The following is a 20,437-nucleotide window of genomic DNA, read 5'->3' as shown; positions in this document are numbered from 1 at the left end:
CCAGTCAGATTTTGGATACTGGGTTTGGATACTGGGTTGTACTAGAGCTGTTACCAGCTTTTGTCATTCATATCAAAGACCTTTTTTACAGCCTTGTATGAAGGTTGTAAAACAACTCTGGAAAACACACAGGTAGAAGTCACAAGACTTCGGCCTATTTTCAGTCACTCACTATCATAAAACCACTGAAACAGATATGCCCATTGCGTGCACCACATCTTATCCATGTGAAAAAGGATTCATCAAAATAATATCATCACCTCATAATCATCATAATTATCAACTCGATTCAAATCTAGTCAACAACCTGAAACTTTAATAAAGAAACTCCTTGTAGCAGAGAGCAAAAAAAACGTGTGAGAGAATAAAGTAGCTAAAGCATTAGCATGTATCCAAAGTACCATTACACTTGAAAGCACTTATGCTCTCACTAATCCTCAAGATTAAAAAGAGAAAAAGATTGAGACAGAAGGGGCCAGAAAGGGTTTGAGTTCTTTCTCTCTGCCTTTCTTCTCAATCTCAATTCCAATTCTGCATTGATTCTCAGAAGTTGTTCCATTTTTATTTTTGTATGTCTCTCTCAGCACTTTTGAATATTTCACTGGTGTAGTAGCTTCCTCCATTTCTCTGAATCATTGTGTTGATCTTCTTCATCAGCTCTCTGACTTGAGAGGGATCCTTGTCTCTGTTGTTAAAAACATGATATCCTCCATGACACTGACTGATGAAGTCACGGAGAGCTTGATTTCCACTAATTAATTCTTCTATGGTGATTTCATCCTCCTTCAGATCGTCTCCATGTGTGAACAACACCATGGTGAAGCATGCGGCTGCATCTCCAAAAGTCATCTGAACGATGTTCACTGTGTCTCTGTCTTCTTTTGTGAAACGGCCCGGCTGGAGCACGACCAGGAACACATGAGGACCAGGAGCAGCAAATGAGATGCACCTCTTCACCTCACTGCCCCTGGTGTGAAACTGATCAGGAGTGTCGACTACAGCCAGTGTTTCACCATCTACCTGAGCTGTTTCTTTCTGACAGGTCAGTGCAGTAACAGACATCTTAGACTTAAAAGCTTTTTTCCTTAAGATGGTGTTTCCTGTCGCACTCTTCCCAACGCCAGACTTCCCAACGAGCACAATCCTCAGAGTTGGTTCCTCCTCTAGTTTCTCTTCACCTGTTGTAGAATTTCAAAAACATATTACATCTCCTTTTTCCTTTTCTATTAAGTGCCATTGATATATTTATTTCCATATTCACTGCTGCTATCTTGTTTTTATAATGGCATGCAAGAGTAATTTCTCGCATTGGAGCCAATCTCTAAGCATGTAGTGCAACCAAGCTCAATAGATAAGGGTATTAGGTTACACATTCTTGTCTTGTATGAGAGCGTGACAAATTCAAATAAGAAATATAAGATAAAAAATGAAAACAATGTTTTTTATCATCCCATCACCACCCTGGTACCCTGGTCCGTTTGTGTGACATCCCTGCACTATCCATTTAGATTGGTTTATTACACGGCTCTTCACAAGGCAAGTAGAACGCTCCATTGGCTTGAATGGGATTTCCCAACGTTCGGCGGTAACGGCTAAGTAACGGCTCCCACACACAGCTGCGTGCATCGCGTTGCTGGAGACGCATCCCATTCACTTTAAATGGGCTCACGTGATCCGTTGCGAACTGAATTGTGGGTCCGTCGTCGCGTTTCTCCCCTGCTCTCGCTGAGGAGTTCAGCTGTTGCTGCACCGACAGACGGCACCGCCAATCAAACCAATCTACGGACGGCACCAACCAATCACATTACGGTTTTACTTCAAGTCATTTTGCATAGCTACCGTCGGGAACACCCACTGGAATGCGTTGACGGAACGCAGCTGTGTGTGGGAGTAAGGATAATGTATATAAAACGCAGGGTCATTACTGGGAAAATAAAGTCAGGCAGAACCGGACCCGGCCCGCGAGCGGAGGGTCTTGTTCCGCCCTGAAGGGACTTATTTTCACAGTAATGACCGGGCGTTCTATACATTATCCCGCTTTATTATACGCTACTTGCCAAAACGAAATAATAAACTCCCCTAATGATATGACTTTAGCCTACATAGCCTAGCCTATTTGTTACCGCGTTCATCGCGGCATTTGCTGAGAAACAAATAGTTCGCAACACACGCTGCTGAACTTGAATCAAACATTCTTTAGAACACAGCTGATCAACCGCCTGCTTTCACGCTTGAATGAAGTTCCAGTCCCTTCGCGAGTGGTATGAAAGACATTAATCAGAAGCACAAAACCCGTTGCCATTGACAGCGGTGATTAAATGCTTTGCCGGTGATTTATGTAGATTTAACATAGGCCCGAACGTTGGGAAGGCCCATTCATGTGAATGGAACGTTCTGCAGCACTCTGAAGAGCTGTGTAATAATTCTGAATAACAAACCGTTGCTAAGTATAACAGACCGCTGTCAAGGAAAATGGGCTTTGTGCTTCTATTTCACGTCTTTCATATTACTGCGCAAGTAGTCCGGCCACTTATCACTTTAGAACACTCTGTTGCTAAGCTACGCGAGTTGACCTGCAGAGACTTTGTAACGGACAAACTTCCAATTCATCCGGCGCAATGGATGAGTTTAATATTAGTTTTAATATTCTTGGAGATTACCCAGATTTCGATTCTTGGATGAAGGCCGAGTTGTCTTCACCAGTTAAGAAAAGAAAAAGAAAAGAAAACAACACAGAGGAAGGCAAAGAAGCGAAACGACACAAACATCTGGACGACAGAGACAGAGACAGAACTGAAGAGGACAGACATGAAATCAATACAAAACGGACCACGGTATGGGCCATGTCAGTTTTCAAAGACTGGTTAGTGGGGAAAAAAAATGTCGGTAGACTTTGCTGATTATAATGCAGAGAGTCTCAATCAGGTGCTGCGTTCTTTTTATCCATCGGTGAAAAATGCCAACGGAAAGACCTACTCAATTGCGAGTTACATGGCAATTAGGGCAGGGATATCTCGACATTTCACAACACTTGATATAATGATCATCATTAAAATTATCATCATTAATATTGTTAAATCAATATTTTGTTGCCGGTGTTCAGGGCGGAAAAAGACCGGTCCGGTCCGCCCTGTCGGGACCTATTTCCCGTTCTCTAGGCCTACATTATCCCTTACATATTGGTCTTTATGATTGGAAGGCGCAACAAAGCAGAATTTAAAAACACTTAAAAATTGATTCAAAAAGGGTTACAAACTATTGATAAAGCTCCATAATTATTGTCATTATTATAACTAGTTTTATACATTCTCATGACTGTGCTCATAAAGCATTATGATGTGACTGTTTTACAGCATTATACAACGTATTTGACCTTTTGATAATGGCAGTAATGACGTCTTTCTTAATATTGTCCCCCGAGCCCCAGCAAGACACATGGCGGACCTGTGTGTGTGTGCCTGTGTGTGTGTGTGTGTGCCTCTGTGTGTGTGTGTGTGTGTACAACACAATACCTCACCTTTCTTACTTTGAGGATCCATCACCTTGATATCTTTGTGATCTAGTGGTGGTGATCTGCTGAAACATTGGGTTAGTGATTAGTGCTCTCTTTTCTTAATTGTGCCTTGTACTCATTCAATTATTTTCACATTTACTTAACTTGGTTTATATCACCAACAAGGAGGTTCTTGTTCAAATTTGATACATTTGAAACATTTGGTATAATTGTATGTATTTTCAGCGCCATATGTTTTTAAGAAGCCACAACCATTCATTGTTTGGCCACCATCATGATCACTTGCTCATCAAAAATAGACCCCAGGTTGTTTCTAGACCAGACTTGTCCTTTAAGTTGAACTTAAAATCTCAAAATACTCTGTTTTCCTATTTTTATGTGATTCTCAGCATTTTTTTCTAAGTGCCTGGAACTTTATGCTGGAGCTCTTGTTTGCCTGTTTAGCTATTATCTGCTATAAGGTGCCTGTGTGAAGGAAAGACTCATTACAACCACTTTTTAATTACATGTGTGATATTTCTGTCTAAATGTCTGGCTATCAGGCCGTTAGGCACCCCATAATAACAACACATTACATGTATATAGCGATTTTCTCGATACTCAAAGCGCATCACATGGATGGGGGGACCTCACTAGTAACCACCACCAATGTGTAGCACCCACCTGGGTGATGCACAGCAGCCATTATGCACCAGAACGCTCACCACACACCAGCTTGAGGTGGAGAGTGAGGGAGTGAATGAGCCAATTACAGTGGAGGATGATTAGGGGGCCAGATTGAATGAGCCAGGTTGGGAATTTAGCCAGGACACCGGGGAACCCCCTACTCTTTGCGATAAGTGCCATGGGATCTTTAATGACCACAGTGAGTCAGGACCTCGGTTTAACGCCTCATCCGGCGGGCGGCATCTCCTACAGTGCAGTGTCCCCGTCACGGCACTGGGGCATTGGGATCGATCTTTTTTTTTTTTGGCCAGAGGGTGGCCACCCACTAACACCACTTCCAGCAGCAAGGAGGTCTCCCATCCAAGTACTAACCAGGCCCACACCTGCTTAGCTTCAGTAATTCAGCTAAGACAAGGTATCCATTGGTCTGGCTGCTGGCGATGTCACCCCCACACACACACACACACCCCATACACACACACACACACACCCCCATACACACACACCCCACACACATGCACACACCCCCACACATACACACACACCCCACACATACACACACACATACACACACACACCCCACACATACACACACACACCCCACACACATGCACACACCCCACACATACACACACACCCCACACACATGCACACACACCCCCACACACACACACACACCCCACACACATGCACACACCCCACACACATGCACAACCCCACACACATGCACACACCCCACACATACACACACACCCCACACATGCACACACACCCCACACACACATGCACACACCCCACACATACACACACCCCACACCCCACACACATGCACACACCCCACACACACACACACACCACACACATGCACACACCCCACACACCCACACACACACCCCACACATGCACACACACCCCACACATGCACACACACCCCACACATACACACACCCCACACACACACACACACACCCCACACATGCACACACCCCACCCACACACACACACACACCCCACACACATGCACACACACACCCCCCACACACATGCACACACCCCACACACATGCACACACCCCACACACACGCACACACCCCACACACACATGCACACACCCCACACACACGCACACACACATGCACACACCCACACACACACACGCTTCACTCCACCCTACGCCTTCTTCACTCACGGCAAAAAATGTGGGTGGTCAAAGCGGCTCTGCAGCAGGCTCCGCCTCCTCTGTCCTAACACCCCTGGGTCTTCAGCGGTCTGGGAGTTCTCTGCTATTGGAGGAAGATATTAATGATTTAAATTTAATGACGCAAAACACTTCAGGGTACTACTTTCATTTAGGTAAAGATCACTATGCAGACCTCAGCCAAGGCCAAATTTTGTAACTCACAATGTTAGCAAAAGTGAAAAAATTAACTGTATTCAATAACTACAAATAAAATTACTGTTCAATCTTTCCGGTACACTATTGTGCATCATTTTAACTTTTTGCAAGCTGAGGACAAGATAATCAGTCATCACTTTTGTGCAAAGGACAGTCATGAAGAGCAACAAGAAATGTCAGTGAAGTACTAGTACTTTTACCTACATGTAGGATCACCTTGGATCATTGGTGCCTTCACATAGCTGATGCTGTTCTGGAACTGTGATAAGCTTCCAGCACAAGCGATTCATTTAAACCTTCAGAGCCTTCAATTTACAGGTTTTAAGCAAGTAACTCACCATTACTACTCTGAAGGTCCAGCTGTTCATCTACCTTGATGTCTTTGTCATCTGATGATGATCTGAAACATGGATTGGTGATCAATGCTTCCCTTTATGTACGAAAAACACCCTCTCCTTGTACATACTGGATTGCAATACTTGGTTAACTTGGACTGCAAACTCAAATGATGTCCCCTGCACAATGTGCGTCAATGGCTTAATTATTCACATCTCATGGATGCTCACATTTAACTTAGTTGCTCAACAGTCAACACTAGGCCTACACGCGGAGCCAGGATAAGCCTGCCCAGTTTAGTGAATTGTTTTATAGAATTCATCACATTGTTTAAAAAAATATATATTTTGAAAAACAGTGTCTTTGAAACTAACCTTAGGCTTGTCAATGTCAATGTCAATGTCAATTTTATTTATATAGCGCATTTACAGACGGCTTAGCCGCACCAAAGTGCTTCACAATAAAGTGCAATAAATAAACACAGGAAGGCACAAAAACAAAAAGGGCTACAGTTAAAATAAATTAAGAAATGCAGAAAAAGAACCTTTAAAACTAAACACTGGGGCATAAAGGGAGACACTAGCCAAAGGCAAGTGAAAAGAGGTGGGTCTTTAAAAGGGACTTAAAAACATTCAGACTGAGCTGAACGGATTTGGAGGGGGAGGCAGTTCCAGAGTCTAGGGGCTGCCACTGAAAAGGCTCTGTCCCCCCCCCCTTGTTTTCAGCCTGGCCCTGGGCTTATCGTTCACATCTTGTTTAACCTGTTATGAGAAGCACTAGCTCTGTATTTTGAACTTGGACTCTTTTGATCTTTCACTCACAAGAATCACTCACAGTTGCTGATGAAGGCGATGCAGCAGGTTTCGCCTCCTTGCCCTCGACATCCACGGACCTCCGGTGACCTGAGGGATCACTACTGTGTAAAGAGGACAGGGATATTAATGACATAAAACACTTCAGGGTACTACCTCATGGGTTTATTAGGGGAAAACCACTATAGACCCTTTCAGCAATAAAAACAAAAACAATGCTTGAACGTTCTATTTGGTTCCCAATCTACTTCCTCTGCATTAAGATAACATATGGAATGTTAAAAAGGAAGTCTTGTGGGGCCAACTATGATGATGATAATGGAACTCTCTTGAAAGGGTCTATAACAGCAGCTTGCAGTGGTCTGCTCTCAGCTTGCCACACGGCTGGACTAGAACATCTGCCTGCCTCCAGGAACCTTATGGTCCTTGTGAGCCTACACTCAAAATGCCGTGCTCCTCAAACTGTTGTATCCGTCCTGAAGTTGACAGGATCAATCACTGACAAGACTAACATTTCGCATTATTTTCTATCCTTATGTGAGACCTGTGTGAGTGCTGGTGAGTTAGGTGCTTTAACTCATTCTGGTGGAGTGCAGCAGCTTTAATTCACCTATCTGCCAGAGTTGGTGGGGTTGCTACTGTTTATAATGCTCTATCTCACAATGTAGGCATGTAGTGAAATTACATTTGTGGCCCACTGATTGCATCTCCAAAACTGAATGGAGTTTTCCTTGGGCCATGCTACAGCTTTCCACCAAGTTTTATGAAAATCGGACCAGTAGTTTTTGTATAATATTCCTTTCAAATGCACAAACACACAAACAAATTCACACACAAACATGACCACTTCAACAGAGATCACAATGACAAAAGAGGGGCCCAGACAACACTACCCATCCCAGACAACACTACCCATCCCAGACAACACTACCCATCCCAGACAACACTACCCATCCCAGACAACACTACCCATCCCAGACAACACTACCCATCCCAGACAACTAACCTGGGTCATCGATCCTGTAAAAGGTGTGTCTGATGTTGTGCTCGAATGTTTTGAAGCACTTCTCACAGAAGTCAAAGTTATCACAGTCCCTGCACTTAAACCTGGGGCCGTTGATTGGGTACATCTGGCAACCGTCACACCTGACGTGACAATTTATAAAACATCACCTTTGAACATTTCATAAACAGATGCTTAGTGTTGGATGCAGTGTGTGTGTGTTTTGTGGTGCTCTGATGATGCATAGCTGCTGTAAAAAAGTGATTTCCTGTAAAGGATTAATAAAGTATTAATTAATCAATCAATCAAAGCAAGGAAAATAGGCTTAATAAGATTTGTTGGATGACTTGTCTATAAATTGGATGCTTAAGTGGAACGACAATGCAACAAGAATGCTAAAAGCCTAAAATAATTGGTGGCATATTTTGAAATACCGTAGCTCATGCCTGTTACTAGATTCTCAGAGGAGGATTGGTAGAGGCATACCAAACACAGAGATGCACACTGGGCACTGGCTCCACCTTGGGCAACAGGCAAGTTTCTGCAAAACAGAAAAAATGTAAAATAAATATAAAAAAAAATATGAAAACGTATACTGTAGGAGCCCTCACACAAAGATGCTGTTCCCAAACTCATTTACTGTAATGCTCACATAGGCATTCATCCACAGGGTCCAAGCAGCTATTAAAATGTGTCAGTTGCAACGCCCCCTGTAGATGTAATTTTACAAAAGTCGGCGCACCTCCCAAGACTGTAGCAGTAATTCAGCGTCAAATGTCCCTTTACGTCACAAGGTATTACACAGGTGTCTTTTGGCTGCTAAATTTTAATTTTTCATTTTTGATTGCACAAAATGAAACTTCAGGAGATGTGACCAAATGAGTGACCAGCTGGTCATTATCAGGATACTCTTCACACTCCTCATTATCAACGTGTATTGTGATAAATATTGATATTTAATCAAAATGACACAAGTGTGAGTGGGGTTGATAAAGGACACGGTTCAACGGTTGCTACGGTTGTAACTGGCTGATGTCCGAGGTCAACTCCATTTACGCCAATGTCCATTTAAAAAAAAAAAAGAAATGGCGGCTCATGGACCCTCAAATAGTTCCCGGAAGTTAACAATGACTACTAGTACCTATATTTGATCATATCTCCCAGCCATATGCTACATTTGATTATTTTTGTTTTTGTCCATGTTGGTCTTGCACCTGTTTTACTTTCACCCTAACTTACACACGTATTATCTAAGACACGTGATCTTGTTATTTTTCCTTGGTAAATATTTGAATTTATCCTTCTGTGTTGTCCTCCGTAGTTTTTGTTGCAATTTGTGAGCCTTGCTGTGACACTAGAAATAACAAAATAGTGTTGTCTTGCAAGCACTAATCATCATCGGAGGAGATCACGTCTATTACGCAATAACTTACTTGTCTTCTGTAGCAGCTCTGAGACTTGCTCTCTTCCTCCGTCTTCGTTGTTAAACACGTGAATTCTCCCTGAAAATCTTCTGGCAACATCTTGGAGTGAACCATTCTGCCTGATATAATCATCCAGTGAAGTCTTCAAACAATCTCCACCTGTTAAGAGCAGGTAACTGTTTTCCATCCTATGATCCCCAATGACTCTTATCGCTGCCTCCACAGCCTTCAAGTCCTCCACAGTGAACTGTCCAATTCTGATCACCAGCAGGATCAGAAGAGGTCTGTCAGACCTGAGGACATCCTTGCAGAAGATGTCAATCTGTTGCTCTGATCCTAATATTCCTGGAGTGTCTACCACTGTTATCTGATTTTCAAACACTGGTCCTGTTTCTACATAGATTTGTTTGGTTATTTGTCCTGAATCAAATGCTGTTTGTCCTAAAATTGTGTTTGCTGAAGCACTTTTACCAACTCCAGCTTTTCCTAGAAGGATAATGGATATACGATTCTCCATGACTGAACAGCAGAAACCTGATAGAGACAACAGAAAGAGCAGAGGATTAGTTTTTGGTAGTACAAAGAGCTAGTACTGTGACTGTTATTGTTGCCATTAAGAGACAACATGTAAACATGACCCTGTTTGTCTTGTTAAATGTAAGGGATACTAGAGAGTGTTGTTCATATTTAACCTCAGCCAAATAAACAGGCCCCTCTCTTCAGTGTAGAATTATGGTTTATAGTTTGGTTTAATTGTAGCCCATTAAAAATAATTTGTAGTTGATAATTTCATGATAAAGGTGTTATAATTAGGTTATCATATAACAAGGCCTAGCCTACAGCCACTTCACACTTTTAACTGGGTAGGCTACAATATAACACTATAACATGATGGACACACAATCTCATATGGTTGTCATGTTTTTGTTAGATCAATCACTATTAGGCCTATACATGCAAAGTAGGCCTATATGTTTATAGTGTACACACTCATAAATTATTTGTTATTCATGTATTTGTTATTTAATTTTGCTGTTCAAGCACTATGTAGTTCACACATTCTGTGTTTTGCTGTGCAGTAGGCCTAGGAAAAAGTAATTCATGCTATATTCAGCCGTGTTATTTGCTGCAATGGGATGCAGCCAGGCCTTCTTTAAACAGCCTCAGGAGTGTGTCAAATGTAAAATGCAAAATTAACTGACCAAATCGCTCCAATACTCCAGTGGTAGGCTAGTGGTAGGCAGGCTACAGGACCAAATTAGGCCTACATCTCAGACGCCAGACGCCTACACACCTTGGATTCGTCAGAGAAGTGCTGGTAACACCTGTCAGAACTGTGAAGAAGCAGCAACACCGTTGCACTTTAATTAGGCAGTCAGATCGTAGTCTACAGCTAGGCTATATTTAGAATTATGTTTCACAACACAATAGTTAGAATAGGACTTTCTCAGATCGCTCAATTTAAATTGATCACATCCGGAACTTGTATGGTAGACGTGCAATTGTATTCCTGTCTAATAACCACATGGCTATGGATCGAGTTATTTATTTGTCCAATGCGTGATTACTTAATAATGTTACAGCAGAAAATCGCTCGCTCTGTTCGGTTTCAGACCCAAGCTGTCCTGCTCACAAGTGCACATCTGGTCAAGTAGCCTATACCACTTCAGACAAACTAGAACGACTAACGATAGCCCTCGATAATGACCTGGAAACAGCTCATATGGGACGAGACTGGTAGGATCCTTTTTCGCTGTTCCTTATTCGAATATTCCGTTCCACTTTAAATGTCGCGTCGCTTGCTGCAATTATGCTATTAAGCCTGTGGGGGGACTATGTCACCCAGGATTAGGCTACTACTGTATTATTATGTACAGAAATAGTCCTTGCAGACACAAATGGGGTATTACGTTGAAGTGTTGGTTATTATGTACATTTTACCAGTAACCTAGGCTATTGGTTCTGTATGGAAAACCAGGAAATTATATTTAGCAGGCCTATATGACCACTTTTAGGCCTGCATGTTTCAGTATGCCAGACAAGACATCATATAAAGCAAGATCACCTAGCCTAGTAGTTAGTAGTAACCTGCGGTCCTCTCGTACTGAGCGGGATTACCATTGCAACAACACATCATCAGTAGGGTAAAACTAACCTGTCTCACGACGGTCTAAACGCAGCTCACGTTCCCTATTAGTGACCTTTAAAACCACCAAAGTGTGAAGCAGCAGAAGCATCACCAACAAAGCAGCCTTTGTGAGCAATAAGACAACTTTTTTACAGGTGGTTATGCCCTGTTGATTTGGGGCTTTAAGGAAAGCCAAATGCCCAACTAAAGAACCAAAAAAAAACCCTGAGAAAACAGCAGCCTTCTTAAGCATTTCACTGCACGGGGTTATGAAACAGGCACCTTCCTTCGTCTTTTTGATTGGCTACACTACCTCCAGAACACTCATTAGGTCCACAACATGCAGCTCAGGGAGACTCAACGTGATGTGTGTTATCAATCCATCTGATCAATACACTGATGTATTAAGGAAGCATATTAAAAAGAGCATATTGGACTATCACTTGCTCAGCATTTGCCATTTATTTTGTGGACCATAAATATGAATCCTGAACCTCTATTAACACTTATTCACTTTTGGATAAACACACACATTGGCAATTGCCTGATCTGTTGACTATCCAGTTATTGTGATGGATTGCACCGATTAAACTGCTAAGTCTTCCTAATAGAGCAAATGTAGGAACCATGGGCAAATCCCTAGCCCCCCCTGTACCAAAGTAGGCTACTGAGGTATAGGGTACCCATACATCAGTTGTTGTTTCATTGTCACACCTACTGCAATGCATGAATCATGTGTTTATCATCTTGACTCACCTTGGACCTTTTCACATCCACTTGTGTGTTAAGAAGGTTATAAAAACAACTTTGAAAACACACACCCACAGGTCCAAAGTCACAAGTCCTAAATTACTACTATTAAAACGTGTGAATGTACTGATATGTTATCCTGTGATGTAAAAAGTCTATCAAAACAATGTAACAGAAGACAACTAATTTGTGTAATTTTCATGAATTAATCTATTCTCCAAAATCAGTAAATAGAGCCTATATCAGTCTTTGGAGCAGAAAATATCATGCTGTCAAGACTATAGACCATTCTGTTGTTACAATATGGATCTGTATACGGTTTGAAAATAAAAACTGCACAAATAGTGTGACAGGAATTACACCGGTGACTTTTCCCCAACACATTATTAATTTCTCCAATCAGATAAGATTCAGAAGTTGTGTGGCTCATATCAGGTAGATGAGGGATAAACTGCTCTCCAGGCAGACACTCATGGGAAAGATTAACACACCAACAGTGGAGCACATTGCACAATGTAGGTTACGGATCATAAATATATAACTCGTAAAACTAGCAATTGGATTAGTGTGTATCTGGGTTCAAATCTAATCAAAGACCTGTCTGTCATTCTTTAATCAATGTCATACAGACAGAGAGAGAGAGAGAGAGAGAGAGAACCTTTTAATGTGTTTCATTGAACTACTTCACAGGTAGTCTAGAGGCACGGTGAGGTGAAATGCATGCCATTTATGTTTGCCTTTGTCAGCTAGACTAGAGAATAGAGGGTTACACTTATTCAACACATACAACTTTACAGTCACGTATGTTTATATGTGTAAAAATACCTGCTTTACTACAATGACACACAGAACTATTTGTCACAGTAACCCAGTTGAAGGGTAGAAACTGTAATGTCATATTTGGCCCCATGGTGGCGATATTGTATTAGAAAATGGTTTGGATGACGTCTCTCTCTCTACATCAATAGCACTTTTACAACTTCAACCCCTGCCTTCTCATTACTCCAGTTTTCCTGGTGAAAGTTACTCTCAAGCACCAGGAAAAAAGAAGCCACCAACCTCAAACCATGATGCTTTCTATAAAGGAATCACTAGGTTACCAAACCTCTGCCATTCTTCAAAGAGTCTGCTATGGTTTCAGGGTGGATTGAGTTTTGTTCTGAGTTAATTAGACTCCAGGTGGAGGGCAGCCCTGAGTGATTCACCACACATCTGTTCCACTGCTGCCTTCAGCTTTATGATTTCAGGTTGGCATAAAGACAGCAAGTCAAATGCAGGGCGGTTTTCAACACCTCGTTAACACCTCACGTGTGCAGAAAGCATCAATGTAATATACAGTAGTGCAGGATCTGTTGTTGCTGCGAAACTCATACTTCATCTGTGTACATCCTTGGGGCGGCTTTTGATAGTAAATACAAATTTTTTAACATGGCCCTGAGTGTCTCCAATAACTCTCAACAGATGTGTGATTTCTTAGAGAAACAACTCTGAGGCATTAGGAAAGGTTAGGTGAAGGGCACACAGTTTGTGTTGGACTCCTTTGTGCGGGTTGGTTTGTGTGTGTGTATGTGTGTGTGTGTGTGTGTGTGTGTGTGTGTGTTTGTGAGTATTTGTGAGCAAGAGAGAGAGAGAGAAAGTGTGTGTGTGTGTGTGTGTGTGTGTGTACGTGAATGTGTAGCCACTTACACACATACGCACGCCCCATGTGTGTGTACATGTACAGTGTGAGTGTGTGTGTGTGTACTGCGTGTGAGCCCCCGTGCATTGTAGCTGGTTATTTTAGTAGCTGGCATCAGCCACAGGTGCGCGGGTCCTGCCACAGGCTTTCAGCCATCCACCGTCTCATCTGTATCTAGCTGCTGTGTATTTTTACACACTGATTCCTATGCGCACACATGGAAATTCAGTCACTATAAATAGTTGCTGTACTTAAATCAAAAGGCACACACAGACACACACACACTCACACACACACACACACATTGTGACACTTAGAACAGCAACTAGGAGCCAAGAATGAAAGAATCATCTTACTAAAATCACCTGTGTGTTTTTTGAACACTACAAATATTCTTTGCTCACATGATTGGCTCAATGTATTCACAACACACCACATGATTGGCTCAATGTATTCACAACACACCACATGATTGGCTCAATGTATTCACAACACACCATATGATTGGCTCAATGTATTCACAACACACCACATGATTGGCTCAATGTATTCACAACACACCACATGATTGGCTCAATGTATTCACAACACACCACATGATTGGCTCAATGTATTCACAACACACCATATGATTGGCTCAATGTATTCACAACACACCATATGATTGGCTCAATGTATTCACAACACACCACATGATTGGCTCAATGTATTCACAACACACCACATGATTGGCTCAATGTATTCACAACACACCACATGATTGGCTCAATGTATTCACAACACACCACATGATTGGCTCAATGTATTCACAACACACCACATGATTGGCTCAATGTATTCACAACACACCACATGATTGGCTCAATGTATTCACAACACACCACATGATTGGCTCAATGTATTCACAACACACCACATGATTGGCTCAATGTATTCACAACACACCACATGATTGGCTCAATGTATTCACAACACACCACATGATTGGCTCAATGTATTCACAACACACCACATGATTGGCTCAATGTATTCACAACACACCACATGATTGGCTCAATGTATTCACAACACACCATATGATTGGCTCAATGTATTCACAACACACCACATGATTGGCTCAATGTATTCACAACACACCACATGATTGGCTCAATGTATTCACAACACACCACATGATTGGCTCAATGTATTCACAACACACCACATGATTGGCTCAATGTATTCACAACACACCACATGATTGGCTCAATGTATTCACAACACACCACATGATTGGCTCAATGTATTCACAACACACCACATGATTGGCTCAATGTATTCACAACACACCACATGATTGGCTCAATGTATTCACAACACACCACATGATTGGCTCAATGTATTCACAACACACCACATGATTGGCTCAATGTATTCACAACACACCACATGATTGGCTCAATGTATTCACAACACACCACATGATTGGCTCAATGTATTCACAACACACCACATGATTGGCTCAATGTATTCACAACACACCACATGATTGGCTCAATGTATTCACAACACACCACATGATTGGCTCAATGTATTCACAACACACCACATGATTGGCTCAATGTATTCACAACACACCACATGATTGGCTCAATGTATTCACAACACACCATATGATTGGCTCAATGTATTCACAACACACCATATGATTGGCTCAATGTATTCACAACACACCACATGATTGGCTCAATGTATTCACAACACACCACATGATTGGCTCAATGTATTCACAACACACCACATGATTGGCTCAATGTATTCACAACACACCACATGATTGGCTCAATGTATTCACAACACACCACATGATTGGCTCAATGTATTCACAACACACCACATGATTGGCTCAATGTATTCACAACACCACAACACATGATTGGCACGATGTCTTCACAACACACCATATGATTGGCTCAATGTATTCACAACACACCACATGATTGGCTCAATGTATTCACATGTTAGGCGTTTTGCCAAGGAAAGGGTGGATATGTGTAGACAACGGCTATATTGGCGTGACAAACTAGCCCCATGCATTTCTATGGAGTATTTTTTGAGTGCTGTGTCTCCACATTAGAAAGTCTCTGGTAAAGTTGATATGAGGAGAACAAAGTGTAAATATAACTCTGTTTAGTGAGAAAGGGTTTTAGGTTGCCACATTCTAGTTGCTTTTCTCTGAAAAGAAACACAAACATGGATGGAGTCAAGGGAGACTGTTCTCCAATGAATGGAAGAAACACAACCCTGGAGTGAATCATATTTTAACACGATAAAAGTCAGATATAGCCTCTTTGTGGCATTTGTGAAGGGATCTTTTCTCTGTAGTCCTCAGACTAAAATGTGGTCTTGGCCAGGTTTTTTGGGCATCCCTTCTAGCAGGTACCCACGTGTGCCATCCAATCAACTTCAGTGGAGCTTCTGAACGACCATAGCAAACAAGTTGGATTGATGTGAGTATTTTAAGCGAGACACTCCAGACTATTTAATCTTGTCTCGCCTGATCTAGTTATTTCTGCTCTCAGTAATAGTCAGTGTTATAGCCAGTGCATCCTGAACATCTTCAGTTCACCACAGAGACACCTTGTGTATGTGTGTGTTATGGGGGGAGGGGTGTCTAGGGTGTTGCTGTGAATCACTGCTATTATTCACACCACAACATATTTATAGTTCTGCTTGCGTTCCTGTGTGTGATGTGTGTGTGTGTGTGTGTTAGATGATGTAATTTCAGAAATCCTCAGGAATGTGCTTGCATATTTGAGGTGACAGCATCTCTAAACAGGTTTAAGCCATATAAGTCCTTTTCATATATACAATTAAGCCCAAAATTATTCATACCCCAGGCAAATATCAATTTAATGCTGATTTTCTCTTGACCAATATGTTTACTGAAGATGACACTGCCACAAGCCAAAATGTTGTAAAACAGTGTGGTAGGGAGGGACATGGAACCAAAAAAACGGAAGTGTTTTTATGAAAAATGCATGGCATGTCCAAAATTATTCATACCCTTGCTAAATAATCACTGGTAAAGCCTTTATTTTGCCATCACAGCAACCAACATGTTTTTTGTAATAACCAACACGCTTTTTGCATGATTTTGAACCGCAACTGTCTTGCATCACTCTGGCCTTGTGCTCTCTCTATAGATTTTTGATGGGATTGAGGTCTGGACTTCGTGGGATCATCGTATGGTTTAACGGTACAATGCCGCCTATTGGGACAGGTCGACAGACCCCGCTTGTTGAAAAACATCCCAGAAGACTAATTTTCTCACCCCCACACTTGAAATGGGCATGGTGTAATTAGGGTTTAATGCTTCTTTTGTATGCCAATCTCATGTCTACTTCAAGATTCTGAAGGAATCGGCGGTCCAGATTTATTGTGGAGACATGGTGAGTTAAGACCCATGTGGAGTGCTGTGATGGCAAAATAATTTTTCCAGTGATTATTTAGGAAGGGTATTAATAATTTTGGACATAAAAAATTATACAAATTTTAAAGACGATATAAAGTTTTGTCCCTGACACACTGTCTTAAAACCTTTTGGCATGTGGCCATGTCATTCCCAGTCAGAACATATTGCGCTACCTTAGAATAATAAGATTCTATCTGCGTTTTGAGTAGTTCTGAGATATTGAGCTTCAAAGTTTTAGAATTCCATAAAGTTACATGGTAAATGGAATAAGTTCTTTTTGATATAAAGTCCAAATATGTACACAACTTTCAGAAACACCTCATCTGAACTTAAGAAACTTTCAAAGAATAAAAATATGTAAATAACTCCATTTTGACAAAAATGTCTGATAGAACCTTATTATTCTAAGGTAGTGATTGGTCAAGAGAAAATCAACATTAAATTAATATTTGCCATGGGGTATGAATAATTGTGGGCTTAATTGTGTGTGTGTCTGTCCAGACCTTAAGGAAGGGTCAGTCATAGTGGGCCCTCTTGTGGTTTTGAGAGTGAGGGAGAATATAGCCTGTAGCTAAAAGGGGATATTCTGAAGCCACAGCAAGCATGTGCAGAGAAGTACATGAGGAAAAGTAACCAACAACAGAAACAGGAGATAACAGTGAGAAGATAGATAGTTAGTTAGTTAGTGAGATAGTGAGATACGTTAGTTAGTTAGTGAGATAGTGAGATAGTTAAGTTAGTTAGTGTTGCACATTTTTATTGCTTCTTGTTTGGCTAATTATGGTATGTCTTTAACATAAAAAGCTAATGATTCAGCTTACAATTTAGTGGAAACATGCAAAACTAGCAAGCTATCTGTTGTGGACTTTTACTGCAAGTTACATTGTGTACTTGTCGGATTGTGTGATATATTCAACATTCAGTGGTGTTTTTGGCAAGTCAGCAAGTCATAAAAATATGCACTGAAGTCCCCCACTTGAATGTTGCTTGGGCCAGCAGGTGTTCTGAAACAGTCCTTGGTGTGTGTGTATGTGTGTGTGTGTTGTTTTGTTGTGTGTTTGTGTGTGTGTGTGGCACAAGGGTGGCAGTGTCTTTTGCAGTGGAGTCATTAGTGACCTGGCATTATGAGCACTGGCTGCCACCATGGGCAGCAAGGTTACTCCCGGGCAAGAGGCAGACATTTAAAAATGGAATGTAAATCATAACTACAGCACATGTCATAGTGTGTGTCAGGGACACATACCCTGCCACACACCCACACACACACACACACACACACATGCAGTGACTGACCACAAAATCCATGACTGTGGTCTGTGCTTATCTGTTAAAAGGTGTGTGATTCATGGGAAATCAGGCTGTACAGGATTCTTTTAGGGCCAGGAAAGGTTCCTGAAGAGCACGTAGTTCCTGCATTAGCAGCACACTCACGCACCACAAGGAGACGGTCTCCACTCACTCCTGGATTGATTACACTGACCTGACACAGAACAGAGCTAAATCAAGGGGCCATCGACAATGTCAAATGCTGAAGGCTGCTTTGTGGGGAGGCTACCTGCACTGTGCCTGTCGAGCCCTCCTCTTCCTCCTCCTCCTCCTCACCCTCCTTTTCCTTCTGAAAGAATGTTCCATCGCCAGATCGGTTGGTGGGCCCTTGCGTGGTGTCCGGCCCTCTGTTGATCACCTGACTGAATGGCAGGCGGCTCTGGCAGTGGAGACGGTAACGTGAGTCTGGAGCCGTGTAAGGAAGAGGGGATCAGGTCGGCACTGCGTTGTGCTGGAACGAGAGGGCAGAGGTTCACCCTACATGGACAGGGAAAGAGTATCTGGACTGATGGGGCATGTGTCTGTTTGTCCTGTTCTTCCTCTCTCTCTGTCTCTCTCTCTCTCTCTCTCTTTCAATTCAATTCTATATATGCTTTATTGGCAACACTATTAACTAAGCATTCTACAAATCATTAATTAATTTGTATCAAAAGTAACTGACAATCTCTCTCTCTCTCCATCAAGTCTTGTGGGTAGAAGAAGTTACAGAAGAATAAATGCCCTGTCACATTATTCTCCTCTCCCCTCCTGCTATGTAAATATTCTGAAAGCAGATGGGCATTTCTTGTGTCTATTGGAAGGCACTGGGTTTGATCTGGTACATCGGACATGAAAAACAGCCAGCAACTTAGGAAGATAAAAGAAAGACACAAAAGCTTGGTTGACATACGCACACAATGTTAAAGATGATCTGCAGGTGGCAATGGCTTTTCAGGTTGTACTAATCCCTGTTTCTCCTTCCCCATATCCAGATACAGCTGTCACCTCGTCCATCATCTTAGCCACAACTGAGAGACTGAAAACTGAGCCACCGATGAGCTCTCCCTTATTACACACGCACACACACACACACAGATACATGTACATACGTACACACACACACATTGATTCTACACACACACACTCACACACACATACACATACACACACACTCAAACACACTTACACACAGGCATCACACTCAGCAAACTCTGCTTTGTTATGTCTTAATTATTGTAACAATTATGTAGATTTTAATCTGTTTTAGATGACTTAGTACATGAGAACCAAACTCAAAATGTCATCTGTCTCTCAGGTTTCTTCTGATGTCACACAGTCCACACAGTAGTTGGCACACTTGCACACTTGCTTTCTTCAAATGGCAGATTTGTGATAACTTTATGAGGCTTTTAGTTCTAATGTTGATGACAGTGTATGGCTTTGGCTACTCAGGGCTTTACATGTAATGTCATTGGACACTCACAGCAGGATAAGTGGTCAGATGGAGGCTATGATGAAGAGAGGGAGCCAAGATTGGCATGTTGTCCAAACAGCCATCTACCCAGTGATAAAGAGCCAACTGTCATACACATACACATATACACACACACACGCACACACACACACACACACACACACACACACACACACACACACACACACACACACACACACACACACACACACACACACACACACACACACACACACACACACACACACACACACACACACACACACACACACACACACACACACACACACACACACACACACAGACACACACACACACACACACACACACACACACACACACGCACACACAGACACACACACACACACACACACACACACACACACACGCGACACACAGACACACACACCACACACACACACACACACTACTTGCTCACACCCATCTCCCTATAAAAGTTATTTTTGTAGTGTTCAATAGAGACAGAGTGTTCCCAA

At 42.0% G+C, this 20,437-nt stretch overlaps 1 protein-coding gene across 1 annotated transcript; it reads right to left on the bottom strand.

Moving 5' to 3' along the window:
* Positions 1-476: 476 nt before the first annotated feature.
* Positions 477-10,949, bottom strand: LOC125301489. The gene is made up of 10 exons (XM_048253949.1): positions 10,860-10,949; positions 10,354-10,485; positions 9,161-9,685; positions 8,214-8,268; positions 7,731-7,870; positions 6,747-6,828; positions 5,915-5,976; positions 5,370-5,463; positions 3,518-3,573; positions 477-1,178 (listed from the first exon to the last, which is right to left on the bottom strand). The coding sequence occupies exons 3-10, from the start codon at positions 9,666-9,668 to the stop codon at positions 562-564; spliced, it is 1,614 nt and encodes a 537-aa protein (XP_048109906.1). The 5' UTR covers positions 9,669-9,685; positions 10,354-10,485; positions 10,860-10,949; the 3' UTR covers positions 477-561.
* Positions 10,950-20,437: the final 9,488 nt, after the last annotated feature.

The sequence above is a fragment of the Alosa alosa genome, chromosome 10 (genome assembly GCF_017589495.1).
Source record: "Alosa alosa isolate M-15738 ecotype Scorff River chromosome 10, AALO_Geno_1.1, whole genome shotgun sequence".
Classification (NCBI taxonomy): Eukaryota; Metazoa; Chordata; class Actinopteri; order Clupeiformes; family Clupeidae; genus Alosa; species Alosa alosa.
This window is presented reverse-complemented; position numbering and strand designations above follow the sequence as displayed.